The sequence below is a fragment of the Calonectris borealis genome, chromosome 1, assembly GCF_964195595.1.
Source record: "Calonectris borealis chromosome 1, bCalBor7.hap1.2, whole genome shotgun sequence".
Lineage (NCBI taxonomy): Eukaryota > Metazoa > Chordata > Aves > Procellariiformes > Procellariidae > Calonectris > Calonectris borealis.
This window is the reverse complement of record NC_134312.1, coordinates 118,601,109-118,624,292: the sequence shown is the minus strand read 5'-3', so window position 1 is coordinate 118,624,292 and position 23,184 is coordinate 118,601,109. Positions and strand designations below refer to the sequence as shown.

General features: G+C 41.6%; 2 protein-coding genes across 4 annotated transcripts in view; one reads left to right on the top strand and one right to left on the bottom strand.

The window, feature by feature from the left end:
- Positions 1-2,347: 2,347 nt before the first annotated feature.
- On the bottom strand, positions 2,348-11,501 carry LOC142092378 (carbonyl reductase [NADPH] 1-like). Of its 2 annotated transcripts, none has more exons than XM_075172341.1 (4): positions 11,105-11,501; positions 9,739-10,058; positions 6,003-6,110; positions 2,348-3,610 (listed from the first exon to the last, which is right to left on the bottom strand). In XM_075172341.1, exons 1-4 carry the CDS (start codon positions 11,377-11,379, stop codon positions 3,174-3,176), a joined length of 1,140 nt encoding a protein of 379 aa, XP_075028442.1. In that variant the 5' UTR covers positions 11,380-11,501; the 3' UTR covers positions 2,348-3,173. The 2 variants fall into 2 exon arrangements, with proteins under 2 accessions (XP_075028442.1, XP_075028451.1); XM_075172350.1 differs by having other exon boundaries at positions 11,121-11,397.
- SETD4 (SET domain containing 4) overlaps positions 11,266-23,184 on the top strand; it is a 32,773-nt gene continuing 20,854 nt past the window's right edge. Inside the window, exons 1-11 of one of the 2 annotated variants that reach the window (XM_075172321.1) lie at positions 11,266-11,328; positions 11,851-11,954; positions 12,396-12,491; positions 13,433-13,470; positions 14,995-15,083; positions 15,778-16,207; positions 17,010-17,184; positions 17,875-17,956; positions 18,314-18,394; positions 19,421-19,544; positions 20,449-21,892. In XM_075172321.1, the coding sequence (XP_075028422.1) occupies positions 11,885-11,954; positions 12,396-12,491; positions 13,433-13,470; positions 14,995-15,083; positions 15,778-16,207; positions 17,010-17,184; positions 17,875-17,956; positions 18,314-18,394; positions 19,421-19,544; positions 20,449-20,583 (1,320 nt within the window). In that variant the 5' untranslated portion in view covers positions 11,266-11,328; positions 11,851-11,884 and the 3' untranslated portion in view covers positions 20,584-21,892. Of the gene's footprint in view, positions 11,329-11,850; positions 11,955-12,395; positions 12,492-13,432; positions 13,471-14,994; positions 15,084-15,777; positions 16,208-17,009; positions 17,185-17,874; positions 17,957-18,313; positions 18,395-19,420; positions 19,545-20,448; positions 21,893-23,184 lie in introns of those variants that run through there. The other variant, XM_075172329.1, reaches the window with a different exon arrangement.

The following is a 23,184-nucleotide window of genomic DNA, read 5'->3' as shown; positions in this document are numbered from 1 at the left end:
CTAATTTCTTTATTGTCCCATGTCACCACAGCTACTGCATTGCCAGGCGTTTTATTTGGCTAATAAATTTCAAAGTAAAAATGGCAGTGACATGACAGTAAATCATGTGTAAAAGTTTTATACAGTACAATAGATCATTATTATTTCATCCCTTTCCTAACCCTTAACTTTACACAATAACCACTCAGCAAGCGTGCCAGAATCTGAAAGCAACAAAATACCTCAGACACAATGGACATGGGAGAGAAGCAAAGAGGCAGCTTAAAAAAAAAAGAAAAAGAAATTTTGGTTGAACAATGCAAGCCCTGTCCAAAGGTCCAGCCTGCCACACACGCTGTACAGCCTGTCCTCCGATTCTGCCCGCAGCAAACAGCCCTCCCTTGGCAGTCTGCCCAGCACGGTCCCAGCTCTGTTCCCAGGACACCGCGCTCCTAACAGTGTCACCGGGGGATGTGCTTCTCCTGCATAAGCTCCCTCCTGACTCTGACTGGTCCTGTGGACAGCCAGTATTTTCTGCCTCTTTTTTCCACCTCCTGCAGCTGTGGTTGTATCCACACAGCTGATTCTCCTTTCTCAAGTACCGCACCACAGCTGCAACAGTTGTGAAAAGATCTGTCCTCTGTTCTTCTTTCTGTTCATACCAGAAGAAACTGTCTGTATTATAATCAATTTCACCATGGGAAATGACATTTCTGAAGATGATGACTTGGCCATCATATTCCACTTTGCTTCCTTACCCTGAAACAGGGTAAGCAGGTTTGACAAAGAACAAGCACTGTGAAAGGGCTTAATATAAGAATTTGAAATACATCTTTTGTAAAACTTTCAAACTTATAATTTTTCAGCTGGAATGTAAAAAAAAAAACCCCATATCCTGAGTTAGACTTAAGAAGGAGCTTTACAGAGAACAGGGGATACTTAGAAACTAATTTGTATTTAACAATGGATACTATCCAGCTAGGGTAAACTTACCTAGGACTCTTACTGTCTGGTCTTGGCACAAACCCTATGAAAGCTGGGTCAAGGTTTGTTTGGAAAGTTTGTACATGCCAACCAGAAGGGCACGCAACTTTTGAAACTTAATGCCTCAAGCAGCTTTTTGAGTATGAAGAACTAGGTATGATTCTCCACTGTGGATTACACCTCTTAAAGTTGTGCACAAATTATTACTAAATCAGAACAGCCACGTTTTATTTTGGTGAGATGCCATTAACATAACTAGAAGAGCATACACAAACCATGGTTCCTTCTGTTGCACATCAGAATGATAGTCAAGTTACCGTATTAACTGTATGGCTTTTGGAGCTATCGTACTATAGGCAGTCTGTCGGTAGTACATAAAATGCATTAAAAACTTTATACAGGGATTCTGTAACTGATCTGTTGCCCTTAAACTAAAGGCCTCAGATTTTCTTCTTCATTGAGGATAGATTAATATGAGAACTTGTGGGGCAGTACTTATCATGCTCTTCAACGAGCTCCGGGCATGACTTATTTGGCAATACTTCCATCTTCATAAAAACAATGGCTACTGTATCCATAAAAGACCAACTAATAATCACACCTTTGTCCTGTGCTGATAAGTGATTACCAAAACCACACATATTATTTATGTCCAACGTCTTTTGATCCAAGGCTTCCCTAAACACAAACTGTACCAGGGGAAGCCAATGTAAAACCCAGTCAGCTAAGCCACTTCGGCACTGTCTTGCTGACTCCTGATTAAGAATTAACATGTCCATTGCCGATGTGTCATTACCAATATCAGGTTTATAGGCAATTGTTTCCAGCTCCTTCAGCTTCTCACCGCAAGAGGAGGAGGGCAGCAGCCTCCGCTTGCAGAGCACAGCGCTGTGCGCACCTTGCCCGGCAGTGAGCCCCTGCCACGGCTTTTGTGCTGGCTGGCAGGACAAGGTGGAGAAAGAGCTGCACGGTTATAGCCTGGGGGTGACCAAACCCCACCTGGCTCCAGCCCCCTGCAGCCAGCTGCCCTATGGTCTGGTGCTGTCCCAGGTGCCCTGCCCTACCCCCAGGCTGCCTCTGCTGCCACACAGCTCCAGTTCCACAGCTTGAAGGCACCCTTTCAAGATTAAGCATTTGAAACGCAATAACCAACATTTAAAATGAGAAAACAAATTTGGTGCTCTCCAGGTCGCTGCTTCCTCTACTTGTGATTTTGCTTGGATGACTTGTTTTGGTTACTATGATATTTATGTATTTCAGTCCTATCCTGTAATAATATTCTAACATTTACAGTTCATTTTCTCTACTACATGGAGAGCACTTGATCCAGGTTTTTAATAAGGTAACTTCTGGCTGTGCAATAAATGAACTGGAAGTCCTGAGGAATAGTTCGCTCTATCAGTTCTGTAGTTTATTTTCTCTTTATATAGTCCAAACATCACACATTCCAGCTACAAATTTAGCTGCAGAAAATGAAAGTGTATTTTCAAACATCATAAATTTTTAGCATCAGCTGGATGAACACAAATGAGTAAGTAATCATTTATTGACATACATATTAATAAAGCCAACTGATTAAGTCCTATAATGGTATATCACTGCTATTTTTATTTTCACCTAATTCCATTTTGTACTGATAATAAGGAATCTGTATAGAGCAGTGATTCTGTTCTGGTCTTATTAGCCTCCCCCCAAACCGGTCAGACTGTAGATCTCAGAACTACCCCCTCCCCCTTTAAGAAACCCTGCACAACCTCAAGAAGCAACTATGGTCCCTAGAAAGATCTATTGTGCTGAGAAAGCGTAAGGCTTCTGCTTCCTCATCCCGACTCCATGTCAGAGCTCTGTCTTGGGGGAGTGGGAAAAGGGCTGGCAATGGCTTAATTAACAGTAAATTCAGGTAAACAAGGTCAGGCACCTCTATATTAGGGCAACACCAAATTAGCCTGTATCATCTGGGCTGGAACACTCACAAATCAGATTTTGGCCTACACAGTCAATGCTGTGAGCAGGCTAATGGAGACTGTTGGGAAGTGTACCCTAGCATAGACTTAATCCCAGTGAAGTACCATAACTGTAACCCTCATTGTAATGATAAAGGACCCTGCTGCTGCTGTGGACAGGACGAGACTGCTCTGGGTACATGCCCTACCAGGGCACAGGCTAATCCACAGTCATACTACTGCTTGCATGGGTCCACATACATAAGCTCACCAGGTTCGAACAGTTTTGTTACTAAGAAACTGGCCATGAGGACCATCAGCATCAGAAGGCAAAAGGGCCAAATAAACCGGGGTCTCAGCCCCTTCATCTGGCGATTTAGTGGCTTTAGGACCTGCCATGTCTGTTCTCACCCATCCAGGACAGCAGGCATTGAGAAGGATGTGGTCACCTTTTCTTTTCTCATTTAACACCCGGGCTTGAATCCTGGACAAGACTGTGACACCAATTTTGGATACCCCATAGGCAGTATTTGGCCAACCCTCTTTCTCATGCACACTTTTCTTGGTATCTTCCACAAATTTGGTCATGAGTTCCACTAATTCATCCTCAGTGATCGTGTTGCTGCGAAACTTTTGCTGTAGTTCTCGGCTGCAGCCTCCCAAAGCTGAGCTACTTACCATACTAGAGACATTCACCACTCTACCTGGTAAAAGAGAATAAAGACTGATTACTTTTACACACATTAAACAAGCCCAGACACTGAAGTGGGCTTGCTCTACAGTTATGTATTCACTACTTAGGTGAATACCTGTAAAATATTTTGTGTGGGCTATTTTGCAGAGCTTCTGGAAGATCACAGTTAACTCAATGTCAAGTGTTTCTAATGAATTCCATTACAGAGGGTAATTTAAGGTGTGAACCTGCAAAAGCTCTTTATCAAACTTCAAGTATTCTTCCAGGAAATAGCCTGTTACAATCTGTAGGCATATTCATAGTAGTAAGTGGCTTTCTCAGTAATGGCAGCCAGAATTTACTCTCAAAGTTCTGGCTGAAAACATTCTCACTTCTGCAACAGCTTGAGTAAAGTGCCATGAGAATGTACCTCAAAAGCCAGAATACAGAATTCAACAAAAGCAATCTAGTTCTTAATGCAGTGACGCCATCAGCTTGTTTACAGACTACCTGAAGATTTACAAATCTCAGTGTGCAAGACTGCAGTAAGCTATTTTTCTCCCAGAACTTCAGTACAGAGGAATGAGTCAGCTGAATCGGTAATTCACTCATCTTCCCCAAAATTATGTTACACTGTTTCCCTCTTTCTTGCTAGTTTGCAGCCATTACGGTGATGAACTAGGGAATAAATATGAGGATTTAGATCTTAAAAGCCACAGAAATTAATCCTTTCTGTTAATGACTTTATTAACACATTTGTCCTTCACCCTTAGTACAAGAGGACTAAATTGCAATTTTGGCACTGTTTACTCTCTCCCCTACCAGTCCACAAAATTCATTTACTCTATCCTTTCCTTCCTCCCAAGGGACTAACAGCTCTCAACTTGTCTCTCATCTACTCAACAACTTTTCTCTTAAAAACCTAGATGTATTTAAACATTGGTATAGACAACACTTCATTCATAGCAGCAAGCACTTATCCAAATAGCCATGAAAATATCTAGTGATCACAAATCTTGAAAATAATTGTATTTAAAAAAAAAACTTAGATTTGATGTGGGCATTGGATCCAAATACCCTCCTTTCAAATCATCCATGATATGCCAGTAGTATTCCAGGATACTTCCAGTGCTCCCAGATTTCAAGAACAGGAGCATTCTGTGCAGGACAGCCATCCAGCGAGTACAGATTATCTGAATGTTGCTAACACCTCTTTATTATTGATGCATCTGTCTTCTTTGACCCTGGTCCATTCTATTTACCAGTTTTGGTAAAGTGTTTTCTTCCAGTTCCTCCTAACATCACCGAATCACAGTAGCTTAACATACATCTTCAAGTGCCATTTATAACTACATCACTAGACACTTGCACATGCAGCAAAGGCTATGATCTAGATGGAGACAGACCAACAGCCTATTGAGAAGGTTTATTCAGCAGTAGCAAGAATAGGCATGTCACATCAAATTCAGCTGAAACACTGTTTTAGGTACTTCCTTATCCTAGTTGTGTCATCAAAAGGTCCTTTCTGAAGCAATAATAATTTATGTAGGCAGATATCATGGACAGAACATGGGTAGGTTCTTCATGTCTTCTTGAGGGCACCATGAGAATTCCACTTCAATCCATAACAAAAGAACGTGACGGGCTTGAAAGTAGATTTAAATATATACAGCAGAGACATTTTGGGGGTCATGAAAGGCCATCTGTTCTCTTACCTACAGTACAGCAACGTGCACTCCTCTTGTGTGCTGGTTTTGGCTGGGATAGAGTTAATTTTTTTCATAGTAGCTAGTATGGGGCTGTGTTTTGGATTTGTGCTGAAAACAGCGTTGATACCACAGGGGTGTTTTAGTTACTGCTGAGCAGTGCTTACACAGAGCCAAGACTTTTTCAGCTTCTCATGCTTTACCAACTGAGAAGGCTGGAGATGCAAAGAAGCTGGGAGGGGGCACAGCCAGGACAGCTGACCCAAACTGGCCAACGGGATATTCCATACCATATGACGTCATGCTCAGTATATAAACTGAGCCTGGGGGCCGCTGCTCAGGGACTGGCTGGGCATCGGTCGGTCAGTGGTGAGCAATTGTTTTTCATTTGCATCACTTGTCTTTCTTGGGTTTTATTTCTCTCTCTTTTTGTTATCTTCCTTTTCATTACATATTATTATTATACTATTTTATTTCAATTATTAAACTATTCTTATCTCAACCATAAGTGTTCTCACTTTTACTCTTCTGATTCTCTCCCCCATCCCACTGCGGGGGGAGTGAGAGAGCAGCTGCGTGGTGTTTAGCTGCCTGCCAGGTTAAACCACGACATCTTGCTATGGGGCAGTGTGCTTCTGAGAAAGGACAGAATTTTCCCATTTAGTGAGGACCAAAGTTCACATGAAACAATTTCTCTACTTGTTATGTTACACTTACCATAAGGCTTCACAAGAGGCAACAATTCTGTGCAAACATTCCTGGTTCCAAAAAAGTTTGTCTTCAGTGTAACCTCTGCTTGGACCGCAAATGGAGTTGTGTCATGAACTTTTCATAAGAGGTGGTAGCAAGGGAGGGAAAAAAAAAATATTAAAAGAAGGAAGGAAAAAAAAAAATCAGAATTGTACTACTGTTTGAAAGGAAGTTACCAAACTACCAAAACCCAAAAGTTTATCTTAGTTCCTTCTTTTTTTTTGATAATTAGGAAACAGGAACAAGATCAGTTAAAATACATAAGGAAAAAAAAAAAAGCAACATCACTAACACTCACATTCTTATTAATGAAAAGCTCCAGCTCTGCAATATTATATTAATAATGAGCTAATTATGTCTTCACCTCTTCTTAGCTGAAGGTTTTAGCTTTGCCCCAGGAGAATCAGTTGTACCACTCTGCAGAGTCATTTGCCAACCCACAGGCCATTTGTCTTTCTGCCTTTTATATGGAAGAGACAAGGAAAGACTGCTCTCACAGGGTGTGCTGCCCAACCTGCCCACAGACCTGCCTGTACTTACACCCAGTGCTCAGTCTGGGTTGCCGCTACCACATGCAAGTAAAATTTGAGGTGCCCTCTCCTCTTAAATGCATAGCACAGCACTTTGCCACCATCCTGACATACCAGGGGAAGGGAGGGGGCAGAGGGGAAATCAGAAGGGAAAATCCTAAATCTAGGACGCTGCCACTGAAGATGCAAAAGTTAGACTACCACCTTGGTACTAACATCCAGCAACATGGCAGACAACTGCTTCTATATCCTGACTCTCATGTTGTCACGTCTTGGGTTCTTAGCTGGGACTTGAAGTCAGAGCAGTGCAAATTGGAACAAACACTGTAAAAGCTTCTATAAAGAATGCAGGGGTAAGATTTGGTGCTGTCTGAAAAAACAAACAATCAAAAAAACTCAACCAACCCCCAACCTGATAAATACTTGTGTCATAAATCACCACCTGAACTGACAGATCTGTGCTAAAACAAGCAAAAGAATGGGAATTAGCAGGTAGGAAAGGGAGCTTATTTAGGTAAGCATAAACAGACCATGGAACTGCACTGTAATGGTATGATTTCATCAGACAGAATTGACAGCTTGCCACCATCAGAAGTGGGGTAGGATGTGCCATCAGCTGACAGTTTGGCTCAGCAATAAGCCATATGCTATGCATCTCCACTTTGAGGGGGAAGTAAGAGTTAAAATAACAGCATTCCTCCTCTTCTGCTACAGGCTCTGTTTCTGCAGTGATGAAGGCCACCTACATAGATTAGGCAGGTCTTCACTTGCCTCCACAGCCTACGCAAACTCAAAAGAGAAGCAGTAACAGGTCATTTAGTATTTAATGTAGTTGTGTTTTTATTGCAAAACACAGCTTTAATGGCTGACTTATTTGTACTCTCAAGCAATGGGCACCAATGGCATCAAGTTTTGGAAATCACTTGCTTGCATTTAAATCCGAGACACGAAGCCAGACCATGACCTCTTGCAAGAGTTACGATAGCGGGAGAAGAAAAGAAACTAAAAACCTACACAACTCCAAACTCCTGCTTCCATACCCACCTTGCAAGAGAAAAGCTTCCTCACACTCCAAAACCCATTCATTTGTCTAACAAGATATATTACTTGTAACATCTGATAGATACACACTCCCTTGATTTACAAGCATTACTAAAATGACTGTTCTCACAGAAGCTCATCCAGAAGGCAACCAATGGGTACAAAATTGTTTCATACATGTACAGTTTTTGATGGACTAAGGACTTTGCTGGACTATCTGTAGTGCAGCACAAAAACTGAACAATAAATTAAAGTTAATGGTAAATCTAATCTTTAACAGACAGCAATGACACACTACTACAATGAAGGAAAGCATAAATTCTGGGATGGTAGCAGAAACCTGGCGAAGCAAGAAGCAAGCTTGGGTAGAAATGCCAATCTCAGAAGCAAGAATTAAAGCCAAAATATGAGATAAGCATCACAGCAAATTCTTACACAGGTGTTAAACCCTCTAGCTTCTGTGCTAGATACTTGCACAACAACAGTTACAACTGGCTCCTCTATCACATTTCTTAATTGTATGACCTACTGCTGACTCATAGTAAGTTGTCAGCTTGAAGAAAGTCTAGGCTAAACATCTGGAAGCAACTTCTGAATAAAAAAAAAAAAAAAAAATCTATGATGCAGTAAAGGAAATAACAGGAACTCTACTGGTCACGCTATTTTACCTATTTATCTGTTCAGCGGCTGCACGATAATAAATTTAAGATCTCTCAGAGATGAGGTCTAGCAAATCTTACTGCAGCAATTTGAGGAACTTTTATTTCACCTGTCCAGGTACCCACCTTGACGGAGGCTACAGCTGTTGCAAAGTAAGCAACAGGAAACACACACTGCATTTCAATTGCTGTAGTTGCAGCCCAGTCCTGCTCGAACTCACTGTCACTAATAGATTGAGCTAAGGCCCTGATTATGAATTGAAGAAATAGTGGTCTGAGCACCTGCAGGTTTTATAAATGATAAGCATGGACAGAGATACAATCTTTTAACTGTTGCTGCATGGTTTTAACACCTCTCTATCTTGAGCACATCCTAAAGCTCAGACAATTATATTAAGAGTTCCCTCCTATTAAGCTAATCTTGAACACAAGCAATCTTCCTGCAAAATACCATGCAAAATATACAGTGACTGGACTTCAGAGCACCATTGCTGCACTCCCACTACATGAGAAGCTCCAGCAGCAGGTGAGGTTTGATTCATACAACCTGACAGGCCTCCTTAACTCATGCTGTGAACAGATGAGTCAGCACAACAGTGTGCTTGAACAGTTACATGGCCTAAGTGGAGATCAGGCAGATTAAAAAAAAAAAAAACAAAAACACCAAGAAAAACCCCAAACCAAAACAACAAAACAAAACCACAAAACAAACCAGAAAATATGGAAAGAACAAGTTTGTACTGGCAGGGAAATGAACTACTAGTCATGCTTGTGATTTGCTCTATCTGAGCTAATATGATTCTCAACTTGTTTTTATAAACACCTACAAGGAGAATGCACTCTTCTACCTTACAACTGCTGTGTCTTTCTCACTTTCCCGGCCTTCCTGTCCACTAGAAGATAAAAGGGTTAAATTCTTGCTACAGCAAGATTTAGGTTAACTGTTCTATAGGTAACTGAATGGCCTGAGAAAGTTAAAGATAAGTAAAGATTACAAAATCACCCAGGGCCAAAGGTTCTTTTTTATCAACTGGAATCCTTGAGCAGGTAGCGCATAGAACAAAGTATGAGGCTTGCAGAAGAGAGAAAACACAGACCACCAAGGAACATGGCTGATATTCACACAGGTGATGGGCTCCCATGGGCCTGGTGAAACTTATGGGCACTGAGGCAATAAACCCAACTCTGCTCACGTGCAGTGTGTGCCTAAAGTATTTTCATGCTCTGTATGTGATGCAAATACAATACCCCAGGGAAGCATCTTTACATGCAACAGATGCTAGAGGAAGAGCCATTTCACATTGCCCTCTCATCATGTTTAAGAAGGCAGGCAGCTTGCCCAGCCAAAAAAGCAGCGTGCCATTGGCACAGAAGTCCTGTATAAGTCGCTTTGTAAAATCCTTGATGCATCTACTACCCTTCTCCACGTAGCTTTGTAGCACATGGGACTATCCCAGACAGTCCGCTTCCTACCTTTGAAAGCGATCCCTGCATTGTTAACCAGCACATTCAGCCCTCCATATTTCTCCTTTAGGAAGTCACGGAGAGCTCTGATGCTCTGCAGATCATCAATATCCAGCTGATGGAAGAGTGCACGCAGCCCTTCCTCCTGGAGCTTTGCCACTGCTTCCTGGCCACGGCCGGGGTCTCGGGCTGTCAGGTACACGTCTCCCGGGAACTGCTTACACAGAGCCCGCACAATTGCGAATCCGATCCCTTTGTTGGACCCGGTCACCACAGCCACCGGCACGTTAGACATTGTCCTCTCTGAATGTATGCCAAAGTGACAGTAACTGCAAACAGCAAAGAAGAAAATGTCACACTCAGATGGACAAAGACGGCTATCTGAAAATGGATTAAAGTGTTTTTTCTTTAAAATCCTACTTTGAATTCCACTTTGAATTACGTAAAAGTACATTACAGTGCACACTAACTGTAACTTACTAAAGTAGCATGAGGTATTTGCAGAGAAATACATGTTTGGTGTTAATGTTCTGAAGAAAGCCCAACTAGTAATTGGGGGGGGGGGGGGGGAAGGTAAGTAAGTCAATGACTAATCTTTAGTACTAAATTAGCTTTTGATGGGAGTAAGCTCTTCTGCACATACACTTTACAGGAATACCATTTCCTTCTTTTAAGGATCTTCAACTGGTTCAGTTCAAGCACTGGTGCAGTCAAAGCTGAAAAACTCAGGCGCAAAAAAAGGGGAGAAGTGGCTTGATCTTCAATTGTCATGCAGGAGAACCAATTCTAGCATTTTTAGAGGGAAACAGTGGACCACATTGACTACTGACAATGTTTCTTCTGTTTAACACACCAGTCAGCTCTAGATACAAAGCCTGCTTGCTGTTTTTTTTTTCCCCACAGGCATAGCACATTTAAAGACGACGTATTTCCCCCATAAAACCGAGTTTAAAACGCTGATTTTGTTCAGTTTTGACTTAATTGCCATTTGTCTTCCAAATTAGCATGTAACCAACCACAAGCAGACATCTAGCGAGGATGAAATCTTAACCAGCTCCTAAAAGCCTGCCCAGCTACTGACTGACTTCACCAGGGCCAGGAGCCACCCTCCCGCTTCACCATCAAGGTCCCACCTCGCTGCACACCGGCACATTTCACTCACTACCGCCTCCTCAGGACCGGTTTTTCTTCCTAACGGGAACGCAAAGCAAACCCGCGAAGCCCCACGATGAAGCCCGGCTCCTCACGGGACTCCCTGCTCCCCGCGGGACACGGGCGGGCCGCTACGCGCCCCCGCCGCGCCCCGCAAAGGGGCTGAATGCGGCAAGGAGCTGCGGGGCGGGCCCGGAGGAGCAGCCGGCACTCCCTCACCCACCTCCAGCGCTGCGTACCTTCCCCCTCGCTCCTCAGCTTCGTGCGGCAATGAGGAGAAGACGAGCTGGCCGCTAGCCACAGGCGCTCACACACAGCCCGGGGGTGGCGAAAGCACCTAAGATGGCGGCGGCGGAGCCCCGCCTCCCACGGCGGGCAGGAGCGGGGCGGGCGGGGGCCGGCGGCGGGCAGCGGCGGGAGTGGCGGTCTCTGCGTCCTCTCCGGCAGGTGGGCTGTCGGCGGGTGGGCGGCTGTGAGGGGGCCGGGGGCGCCCGGCATCGTCGGGCATCGCGTCTGCCTTTGCCCTCTCCTTTGCCCTCTAGCCGCGAATTCAGCCTGGGAGGGAATCGGGAGCCGGAGCCGCTGTTGGGCCGCCGATCTCCACTGCCTTAAAATGTGAGGAGGCGTAGGCGGTCCCAAGCGGTGCTCACTTCGCTCGAGCGATTCTCGGGGTATTTCTGTCAGACCGAGAAGGGGGGGAGAAGCCTAGCCGTGCGGCGGGAAGCGCCAGGGCTTTGGAGGGTTACGGCCTTGCCGTGGCCAAGATGATGTCTGGAGATAAAGGCTCCCCCTCACCCCCATCACCCACCCTCCTTTAGGGTTTGCTTGTACTGCGTTTTCTAAACTTCAAAGAGGAAGCTTATTAAACAGGCAGTGCTGTGATTTCTCTTATTGAGATAAAAGAAACATGCAGTATTTGAAAGGGACTTTAAATATTTTTAAGTAACTTTTTTTTTTTTTTTAATTCAGGTTGTCTAAATAAAGGCAAGATCTGTTTCTTAATATGAAGAAAAGCAGAGGCCGGACAGGTCGAAAGAGAAGAAGAAAATACTTGCAGAATTTTATGGATGGAGGTACTATCCCTAGAAGTACTGCTAAATAATAAAATAACCACTTGTTTGTCACAGTGTCATTTTGTGGTGTATATTTGTCAAACACCTTTGTGCTTTGAAAGTAACATTCATAAACGTTAGCTTTTTCTATGCAAATATTCTAGCATTCGTTTACAGTCCCAAGCAGAGCATGGTGAATATTGTGAGCTCTCTTTTCTGCCTAATGGGAAGTACTACATTATTCTTAAATTCTTTGACCATTGAATATGCTGAATAACTCCTACAGTTGTGCGAGCTCCCAGTGCCGAGAGGCCAATAACTTATTAAACTAGTTCGAGGGGAGCCTTTCTTGCTATTCTATTATGCTATATTAAAATGTCCAAAATACAGTATTTTTCAACTTCCTTTATCTTCCAGTGGAGCGCTATTTTATAGCATTAATCCCCTCTTTTTTATTTGCAGTTAACTGCAGTCACAAACTGGAATACATTAAACTTAAGAAGTGGCTGAAAGACAGAGGATTTGAAGACAGTAATTTAAGGCCAGCACAGTTCTGGGGTAATGTTTTAATTATTTATTGCTGGTACATATTTCATTCTTCTAAGAATGTTAGATTCCTGCTTTCATTGTGAATCACACACCTGGCTGGCGTCAGGAATAGAAGCCAGTTACCGTTAGTCCTTTAAGGACTTCTGGCAAATGCATGTGAATGTCATTTAACGTAAACAAGGAGGTATGGAGGCCTGAAGTACTGTAAACTGTTTCTTATATAAAGATGCTCTCGTGTAAAGCTCTGCTATGAGAATACTCTGATATGCTACAAAACATGCACATCTATGTCAAATCCTTTGTAGAAATCAAGATTTTAAGTGTTAGTAGCACAGTTTTAAAGAAGAAAGTAATATCTTTTAAGTGTTTCCAGTATCGGAACCTAACCTTGTTACCACTTCATCTTTTTTTCTTGTATAAATTCAGCAGATCTAGTGATACAGAAAAGTAAATAATTTTGGAGCTGGGATTCACTTAGTACTGTTTACAGTAAAGGTATATACTTGTATTTTTTCTTTTTAAGTAGATTATGTTTCAAAAACTTTTTCAATATTAAAGGGAGACTAGAGAGAGTAGTATGAATCAGAGAAAAACATTGTGAATTGAAATTGTAAAGTTTAGTTAAAAGTCTGAAACCAAGAACAGCAGCCAGTGATGAAAGATGTGTTTAAAGAAAAAATTGGGGAAAAGAAGTTGAGTAATTGCTAGAACTGGACAGCAAGTGTTGCAGGGGATGCAGGGGTCCTGAAAAGTAAAAAGAGAATCAGAGAACAAAGAAAAGAGGTATATATCTGGAAGAATCCATAATTGGCTTTTATGATTTGTAAGAGATAATGTATGTTCTTTTAGAGCTTTTCCTTGCTGGCCTGTTAATTTATTGCAGCTTATCATAGTCTCCTGTATTTTGCATATATACATGTTATTAAGCATCCTCTTTGTTCCTGCTTCAGATACAGGAAGAGGACTCATGACAACAAAAGTTCTTCAGGTTAGTAATGTTGATTCTAATGCAAGAGCTCCTCAGGTTCTTTGAGATGTAATGACTTTTGCAACAAGCAAAGCTCAAAATTGCAGGCAAGGTCTTCATGGCCCCGGTTGTGAATGTAATTTCTAGCCTAATACCAGAATTTGCAGTGTTGGCGTGTCTGTAAGATGATATCCTATGTATCCTGATGACTTGTAGGATGAAGACGTTCCTGTACTCATTTATGAAGATTTAGTGTGTAGTCTTGTGTTTCAGTTTAAGGCAATCGGTGGCTAACTGAAACCAGAAGGAGCAGGCCTCTTCCCTCCTGTATGCCTTCTCCCTCAGCCACTGGCTCCCACAGCTTCTTTTGCACTGGCTGTAGCAGTCTTCCCCACTCATGTGGTAAGTTGCATTGGGAAGCTAAACTAACAGAAGACTCTTCCTTCAAAAAAATTACTAGCTTTGATAGCTTTGATCCTTGAAATCTCCCACCTTGGTCAGACCACGGTACAAAGGGAGGAATGGCATATCAGGAAGGGGGATGGAGAAAAGGGATGGAGCTTTAAGCAGCATTAGGCTTTAGATTATCTTAGCCATAATGTGAAATCATGGCTTTAACCTCACTTTGATGGCCCTCTTCTTTGTTGGTAGACCAGATAATAGAATCATAATTTCTATCATTCCCAGCAGAAAATGGGAATGAGAAAAAATACCTTGCCCTTCAGATATTGGCACAGAAAGACTGAACTCTGACTGAAAAGTGCTTCTCAGAAAATAGGCTTGTTGGAGAAGTTTCCTAGCTGGTATGAGAATATATATCAAATAATGAGGAATCAGACCCAGAGCCTTTTGCGAAATAGAGAGTATAGCAAGAGGTAGGAAGGAGATGCAGTGCAGAAATCATGTGTGGAGAACAGTGTATGTTCTCATGCTGGCTCAGGGCTAGAGCCAGCAGTTGAAGGAAGAGGCTCAAGTTATCCACAATGCTGGGAGTCTGCAGTGAGTGAAATGAGAGCTAGACTCAACTGGGCTTGAGCAAGATAGGGAAACTCAGGAGAGGAATGGGGAGAGTATTGACTTGATTCATGTCCCCTCCCTACAGGCATGGACACATATGGCTCAAGCCAGGCATGAAAGCTAATTTACACACATAGCAGCTTGGCAAACAAGGTCAGGATATACATGACCTAAATTATCCCTACCCCATACTGCTATGTTGATAGAAGTTCAGGCATTTGTGAGATCTAATCTAAAATATATCTTAGTACAAAGAAAGTGAGTAGCCAGGCACCAAACTTTCTGTGAACAGCTAACTTTCTGCAGGTGACAGTTCCTACTGACTGCAATTGTCCTCCTTCCCTGGACTGTGACTGTCTTAAAACCATGCCAGTTTCCATCAAGTTCAACATCACATCTGTTTGCTTCCTGACATTAGTGTTCTCTAGGGAATGTCTCTCTGTTCAGAAATCACATAGGAGATGAATCATTTACACTTGACCTTTACTATTCTTTGTGTGTGTTGTGTTTTTTTTTTCTCCCTCAAAGGCAGGGGATCTGATTATTTCATTGCCTGAGAAATGCTTACTCACCACGGACACTGTCCTTAGTAGCTGCTTAGGAGAATACATTATGAAGTAAGTGAAAAGTGACATTTTATGAGCAAGCTGGCCTTTCCTCTGGGTTGCTCATTAGTAGATGAATCATCCGAAGTGTTAGTCGGGCTTTAAACTGCATACCCTAACTTGTATGAATATTTCTTGTGGACTTTCGTGCATGTGGAATGCTCAGATGAGTGAAGTTTGGACACAGAGCAACGTCTTTTAGCTAAGCAGAATTGGAGGGATGGTACAGGCTTGAACTTGACCTGCCTCTAGAGCCACCTTGGACCTAAATGCCGGTTATGAATGGTTTCTTGGGAGTTTGTGAATATGCTTCAATAGGAGAAGGGAGATAAAATGGGGTTGCAAAGTAGTCACATGAACACAGCCTTTTAGAAAATTCGGAACAAAGACCTATGTTGGACATTGAGTATTGTTCTGTATCCTGAAAAAAAACCCCAAAACAAAACAAAGCAAAAAAAAAACAACCCAAGAGGTGAGCCTGAAATTGTTACTACAAACCGGCTTTTTTAGCTTCTCAATAAAATGAAATCAAAAGCCCCTTTGAAATCATCAAAGGGACTTGGAGATGCACTACAAAGAAGTTTAAAATAGAAGCTATTTATAACATTTAAAAGAACTAGAAGAGAGATAAAATACTGCTGCATCCATTTCCTATCTCACCTCTGTGTATCTGCAATGTTGGTATTTTTATTTTATTTTTTAATAGATGGAAGCCTCCTGTATCTCCTTTGATAGCACTGTGCACATTTTTAATAGCAGAGAAGCATGCTGGTGAGAAATCTCTGTGGAAACCGTATCTTGATGTTTTACCCAAGACGTACACTTGCCCTGTTTGTTTGGAGCACGATGTAGTAAGCTTTCTTCCTGAACCATTAAGAAAGAAGGCTCAGGAGCAGAGAACGACGGTCCATGAGTTGTACATGTCTTCCAAGGCTTTTTTCTCTTCCCTGCAACCTTTGTTTGCTGAAAACACAGGAACTATTTTTAACTACAGTGCTCTAGAGTGGGCTTGGTGCACTATTAATACCAGGACAATATACATGAAACATTCACAGAGGGAATGTTTTTCTCTTGAGCCAGATGTTTATGCATTGGCACCATATTTAGATTTGCTAAACCACAGTCCAAATGTTCAGGTAAGAAACTAAAAATAGATCACTTAATTTCTTTACTTGTGAATGCACTATCTCAGTACAGTATCATTTATGTGATGGATTAGGAGTGTCTGGAGGTCAGTGAGAGATCTCATAGTGGGGAAATAGTCTATTGAGGACACACACAGGCTGAGTACTCATGGTTCATATATGCCCTGGAGCTTGCTATTCAGGCCAAGGCAGTTGAATAAAGATTATTCAAATGTTTCAGTTTATGTAGCGAAGCAAAGGTACAGGGAGAGCCCACAATGGCTGGGTAAGATCTGCATCCAGGGTAGCTATTGGGAAGAGCTACTTGTAAATATAACCCTACTCTGCTCTCCCAAAAGGCTCAGCTCTGAGACAGATCTCGAGTTATGTGGTCCCTGTGTTACTTCATCTCTGGCTGAAGCCTGTGGGCAGCCTTAGGAAAATGTATAGTTCCAGCTTATGTCAGGGGCTGTGTGCCAACTTAGAGCTGGGATAGCACAAAAGTGGCCAACTCTGCATGAAACCATCTTTATTTGCGGATTTGGGGCCTCTGTAATAAGTCTACACAGTGGGTGGTATATCCTGCGGACTAAGGTTTTGATGTTTGTTCTTCTTCGTACTACTATTTATAAAGTAATCCTGGTGTGGAATTGTCCAAATGGATTGCCTTTTCAGGCATCTGTAACACTTACCTGTTTCGTTGCAGTGTTAGAGGAATGTTCAATACTGTTGGATTTTAATATTCAAGGTCTGATTCTTTTTTCATCCTATCTTCCTGCCAAGAGTAAAACCTTTTATTTTTAATTTCTCAAAGGTAAAGGCTGCATTTAATGAGCAGACAAGAAGCTATGAAATTCGGACAAATTCACAGTGCAAAAAATATGAAGAAGTATTTATCTGCTATGGGCCTCATGATAATCAGCGACTGCTGCTAGAATATGGATTTATTGCCATGAATAACCCTCACAGTAGTGTTTATGTCTCATCAGGTTGGATATGTAGATTGTCTTGACATTGAAAGCTACAACAGTAGAGAGCAGAGCATCTGAACATATTAATGCTGTCTGTTTTCAACAGACGTGGGTAAAAAGGGATAACTAAAGGATAGTGAAGAAGTACATGCACTTGCATATGTATATATATATATGCACAATGCACAATATGCACAATGCATTTTAAGGCATTATAATTTTTTTTTAGTGCCATCAAGATATTTGTGTGTATCTCTAAGAAGTGGAATAGCATTTGATACCACTTTGAACTGCGTAGAATGTAAGGAATGGAGTTTTAAAATTGAAAGTGTGCTTTGGAAACTTTCCCTTTTGTAAAATTGAGATTCTTACCAGCACGTATGTAGAGCTTCCAATCGGATGTCTTAGATTGTACCATTGACTTCAGGATTTAAGTCCTGATCCCCACAAACTGAAGTTGCCAAGAGTGGTTCATAACTTTAATTTGAATCAGGATTTCCATTATAAGGATACAATCCTGGAGATTGCTGATAGCTTTTGAGAAGAAGATACATTTTTGATTATGTTGAAGTTCACCAAAAGGTAGTAGGTTTTGGTTTTGTCCTATAGCTGCTTGAAAAATATGGTTGAAATGTCATTTCAGAATTGAAGATTGTGGTTTCTTCTGCATACCATTTCTTTAAATATCTAAAATGTGTTTTTATGCAGATACTCTCCTCAAATATTTTCCACCACTGGACAAGCAGAGAAATGCAAAAATTTCCATTCTAAAGGATCATGATTTCTTAGAGTAGGTATCTGGAGTTTTTTGTTTCCATGTGAGCTTTCTTTTCAGTTTCTCTGGGAGTCAAATTTGCTTCTAGTACCAAAATCCAGCATAAAATAATTATTTGTTTTATTTAACAAACTGTTTTGCTTACTGTTTGTGAGAGAAGGTAGAAGTGGTAAACAACAATATCAAAGCTTGAGATAGGTTTCAAGGTCCAGGCTGTCTCCTAGCTGTGGATAGCAGCAGAGTAAGGGGAGTCAGGGAGTCCTCTAGTTCCGAAGAGCAGATCTTCCCTTGTTGACACTTGTCAGGAAGAAAGCTATTGTGCTGTAAAAGATCACCTATACTTTCTGCATCTCATCACTTCTGACTTTTTAGAAACCTGACCTTTGGATGGGATGGACCATCTTGGAGACTCCTCACAGCCCTCAAGTTGTTAAGTCTTGGAGCAGATGAATTGTAAGTTTCAGGATTTTTTGAATATTTAGACAACGTGCATGTGACATTTTCCTTTATTTGCTCTTTGCTGGCTGTGTGTGAGATACTGGGACAATTTGGATTTGCTGTGTCTATCTCATTGACTCCAGGTGAGAAGTGAAAAGAGGAAAGGCAAAGAACACCATATTATGTGAAGTCATTGCCTATTTGCTGGTTTGGTCTTTTACTTTCTTGTATTAAACACTAGAAACACACCATTGTTTTCCCTTTCTGTTTTGAGAACGAGATACTACTTTAAGGTTCAGACTCCAGACCTTTTTCCTGTTGATTTGATGGGACTTTTAAATGCTATTGACCTTGCTTGATTTCTTTGAAGCATGTGCTCCACAGGCTGCTTCTGAAATTCTAGAACCAAATAAATCGCTGAAAATTCATCTCCAGTGACTGTCAGCGTAGTTTTGATCATTTGTTCCAAATGGCAAATTTGCCTTAAACAGCATTAATAGAAAATGGTTACCTGGGATTTCCTTGTAATAGTAAATAATAATTTAAAAAAAATGTTTTCTCTTGTTTGAAGCTGTTTATGCTTCAAAGATTCGTTGCTGAGTGGAATAAGTTGATTATAAGAACTAAAAATAAATCCCTGTGGTATTGGTTTCAAGCCCATAAAATGTGTCAGTATGTGAGGTGAGGTTTAGCAGAAGCCATGCTAATAAGTTCTGAGTGAATAACTTTTACTCCTCACTGGTGCTGCTGAAGTTGGTGGCAGCATGGCAGTAAAGACTGGAAGCATTGATCTAAATGCAGACTGTGGCTTTGGCTGAAAGGGTAGGGCTGGAGGATTGAACTGCTGCTCCAGACCATTAAATCTCTCTTGTCTTTTGCTTGCCTTATCAGTCTTATATCTGAATGCCATGTGCCTTTTTCATGTATGCTGACCCTACTTGCCTTATGCCAGCGATGTTATTCTCAGCATAGCCATATGTTTATCATTCAGTTGGTGAATACAGCAAATGACTGTGTGGTGTTCAAACATTTTTGTTTTAGTACTTGCTGGAGGAGAACGCTGCTTGGTGATGTAATTTCAGCCAGCAACGAACAGCAGACTTTGAATGTAACAGCAAAAATATGCCATTTTTTAATAGAGGAGACACAGCATGTCCTTCTTCAGGTAATTTGACTGGAAGAACAAGGTAGCCCAGATTCCTTTCTCTCCTACCATGTGTACATGTACAGCCGTGTAATTTTCTGGGGTGAGAACAGAGTGACAGAGGGAATTGACTACACTGGGGTGGTGTAGGATTTGTTTCTATGTTGACTGACAGCACTAAATTTCTCAGCAGAATTTGTGGCTGCAGCAAAGAAAGGAACCATGTTACAAAGCTTATACAAAGCCCTGTAAACAAATGGAAAGTTTTTAACCTTGCTCTGCCTACAGTATCGATGTGTTTGTTAAGGTTACCTCTTAAAAGAAAATGCAGGCTTGTATGAGGTGGGCACATAAGATGTTGCAGACTTGCCACGAGTGCCTTGTTGCGGAAAGTGAAGGCTGTGTTCACTAAAGCCAGTCAAGCCAAACGAGCTACCCACGTCAGCCAATCTCCTGTGAGGGAGGTCTGTACTCTTAGAAAAACAATCTTGCCCTCCTTTCTGAATTTTGGCAAACAACATGTGTACTTAATGTCAAGTTGGATGGCTATCATGGAAAAGGATTGTTAAAACCATGCTTTTGCAAAGGAAACACATATATGCACAGAATATGAGGTGAATCTGATCTTGAGCAACATCTTGAGGATAGTATGGACTTAGGAGCCTGATATCAGGTAAACATTTCCCTTCCTGTCTTTGTTTTTGGTCTGCTTCTTATCCATGTGATGATTTTTTCCTTTTTTTTTTCTTCTTTTTTTTTCTTTTACTATTACAGTTTCTCTTGTGGAAGGTTAAAAAAAATACTGTATTCTGACTTAGTTCATGGAATCCCTACCACAGATGAGCTTTACACAAATTTTATGTTCATGTCCTATATTAAATAATCTGAATTTTTAGTAATTTCATCCCATTTGTATAAACTTCAGATTTCCCAGTTGAAAAGGAAAAAAGAGAACCTTGAAAAACACCTCTCTTTGGTAGAAGCACTACGCTTGGAAGATCTGAAAATACTACAAAAATCAGCTGAGATTCTTTGCAACTTGAATATGGCAACAGCTTGACCCATCTGTGGCTGATTGGAGTTCATTTGCCATGGATGTGCCTTGCTCAACTGTTTTAATGGACGTGAGCAGCAAAGAATAATGTAAAAAGTCATCAGAATATGCCTGGTTTTGTTTACAGGATCACATAGGACCCAGAGTCTTATTTTGTTCTTTGCTGACCTTCTTCACTAATACAAAAGGTTACCCCCAATGCTAGGGAGGAGCACAGGTGGCTTTCATCACATCTCATCCAAATCACGCTGCTATGAGCAAAACAGCTTCTGGGGTAATTTGAGCAGCTGCAGGATTGTGAGCTTCAGTAGTCCAAGACTTCACAACTGCCTGTGTGGCTGAAGCATGGATCATAGGGTCAAGCAGATACTCCTCAGCATGTATTTGAGATCTGGCACTTGACAGAGAAGAACAGGACAGAGCCACGTATATTTGCCCTGTACTGATCCTTTACTTTTCCCCTGCGATCTGTACATGTCCCCAAGACTTAGCAGTTCGTGTAGTGCCTGTTCATTGCTGGAGTAATAGATGCAGACCAGCGCACACATCGGTCCTATTGTGACCAACTCCAAATCATTCCCTTCACAGTTTCAGCCCAAGTGTTTCTTGAACGTAAGGAAGTGTGAATTTCCCTCCTTCACTCTCAAAACTCCCTCCAGACTCACTAGTTCTTGTTCTGACTCCTCTTGCTGGGAATGGGAACTGAAAGGATATATCACTTGGAACTCTGTTTCTTGTTTGGAAGACCACCCAGGCAATTAATTCTGTTTCTATGCAGTTCTAGTGGTCACATTGAGAAATGTTCCCATCCTGTCTACAAGGGGATAAGTTGCCTTTCAGTGTTAGTTCTACTTACGTAGGGAGTTTGAGCTCCCTATGTCATTTACAGAAGAGAGAGACTTCTTCAAAGAGTGTTTTGGGGCAGGACCCTTATTTAAGCTGTATAAACTTCATTTATAATTGTGGTTGTGTTGTGATTATTTTCCATTTTGTGGGGAATCACATTTCATAGAATTTTTCATTACTATTTTTAGGAATTTTTAAGAACTGTGTTTTTTAATAGTGTTTATTTTTGTAAATATATTGGTTCATTTTCTCCAAGACTTCTCTATTTTCTAAATAAATGAAAATGTATACAGCAGTAAAGGCATTCTAGCTAATGATATAATTTAAAGAAAAAAATGCAACAAGTGAAAACTGGTAAGTATTCAAGCTCAAATGCACTGTCGTGGTTTAACCTGGCAGGCAGCCAAATACCACGCAGCCACTCACTCACTCCCCCCGCCCCCCCGGTGGGACGGGGAGAGAATCGGAAGGGTAGGAGTGAGAAAAACTCGTGGGTTGAGATAAAGACAGTTTAATAGAACAGAAAAGGGAAAATAATGATAATAAATAATGATAGAATACACAAAATGAGTGATGCACAATGCAATTGCTCACCACCCGCGCTGACCGATAACCAAGTAGCGATCGGTACTTCCTGGATCACGCCTACCCTTCATATACTGAGCATGACGTCACATGGTATGGAATACCCCATTGGCCAGCTGGGCTGGCTGTCCTGATTATGTTCCCTCCCATCTTGTGTACCTAGCTCAGTCAGTAGGCACGGGAGCTGTCCTTGGACTAGGAGGGCACTTAGCAACAACTGAAAACATCAGTGTGTTATCAACATTCTCCTCATACTAAATCCAAAACACAGCACTAGGAAGAAATTTAACCCTATCCCAGCCGAAACTAGGACAGTATCCACCCCTTATTCCATACCATTTACGTTATGCTTAGGTCTCACATTTTTCGATACCTTTCAATTAATCACCACTATCTTTTTTATGTATATACATATATAATACATATACATACATATATATACATAAATATATATAAATGTCCATTGAGTTCTTTTAGTCCACAACTTTGGGCTCCATCTGTCATAACAGTCTTTCAGGGCCAGAAGGATGGTGTGTGGTGTTGGGCTGTTGCATCCTGAAGCCAGTTCTCATTTCGGTACTGCTGCACTCGTTCAGTTCTATCATCGTTGCACTTTGCTCGGTTTCATCGGAGTTAGTTCATTCTTCATTAATCTGGGTGATTTTCACTGCTATACCATTGATAGCAACCATAGAAATAATGATATACAATATCATATAACAATTGACATCATAAAATTCAGTTCATTGGCTATTTTCACCCAAAATCAAATCCCCTTGAGGTACACACCGGACTTGCCCATCCTTTTGCATCACCCACCAAGTGCACCCAGGTCCTTGAGCAAAAGCAATCCCATGGATGGGTTTTCCCTTGCCAGAGGCAGGAGTAACCCAGACTGTCTTCCCCAGCATATTTCTTATGTGCACGACAGGGACTTTATCTCCATCTACAGTACATAAAAGTCTTGATTGGGCAGGGCCAGCTCGATTAACAGACCCCCTAGTGTTGACTAACCAGGTGGCTTTTGCTAAATGTGTATCCCAATGCTTGAATGTCCCACCACCCATTGCCCTCAGTGTTGTCTTTAGCAGCCCATTGTATCGTTCGATTTTCCCGGAGGCTGGTGCATGGTAGGGGATGTGATAGACCCACTCAATGCCGTGCTCTTTGGCCCAG

Excerpts from the sequence above, each read along its gene's own strand:
- LOC142092378 (XM_075172341.1), bottom strand. The coding sequence starts at position 11,379 with ATGCCGGGCGCCCCCGGCCCCCTCACAGCCGCCCACCCGCCGACAGCC. Across the intron at positions 10,059-11,104 it reads GAAGGTACGCAGCGCTGGAG|TTACTGTCACTTTGGCATAC; the intron begins GTGGGTGAGGGA and ends TGCTGTTTGCAG. Across the intron at positions 6,111-9,738 it reads TGCAGGGATCGCTTTCAAAG|TTCATGACACAACTCCATTT; the intron begins GTAGGAAGCGGA and ends TCTTATGAAAAG.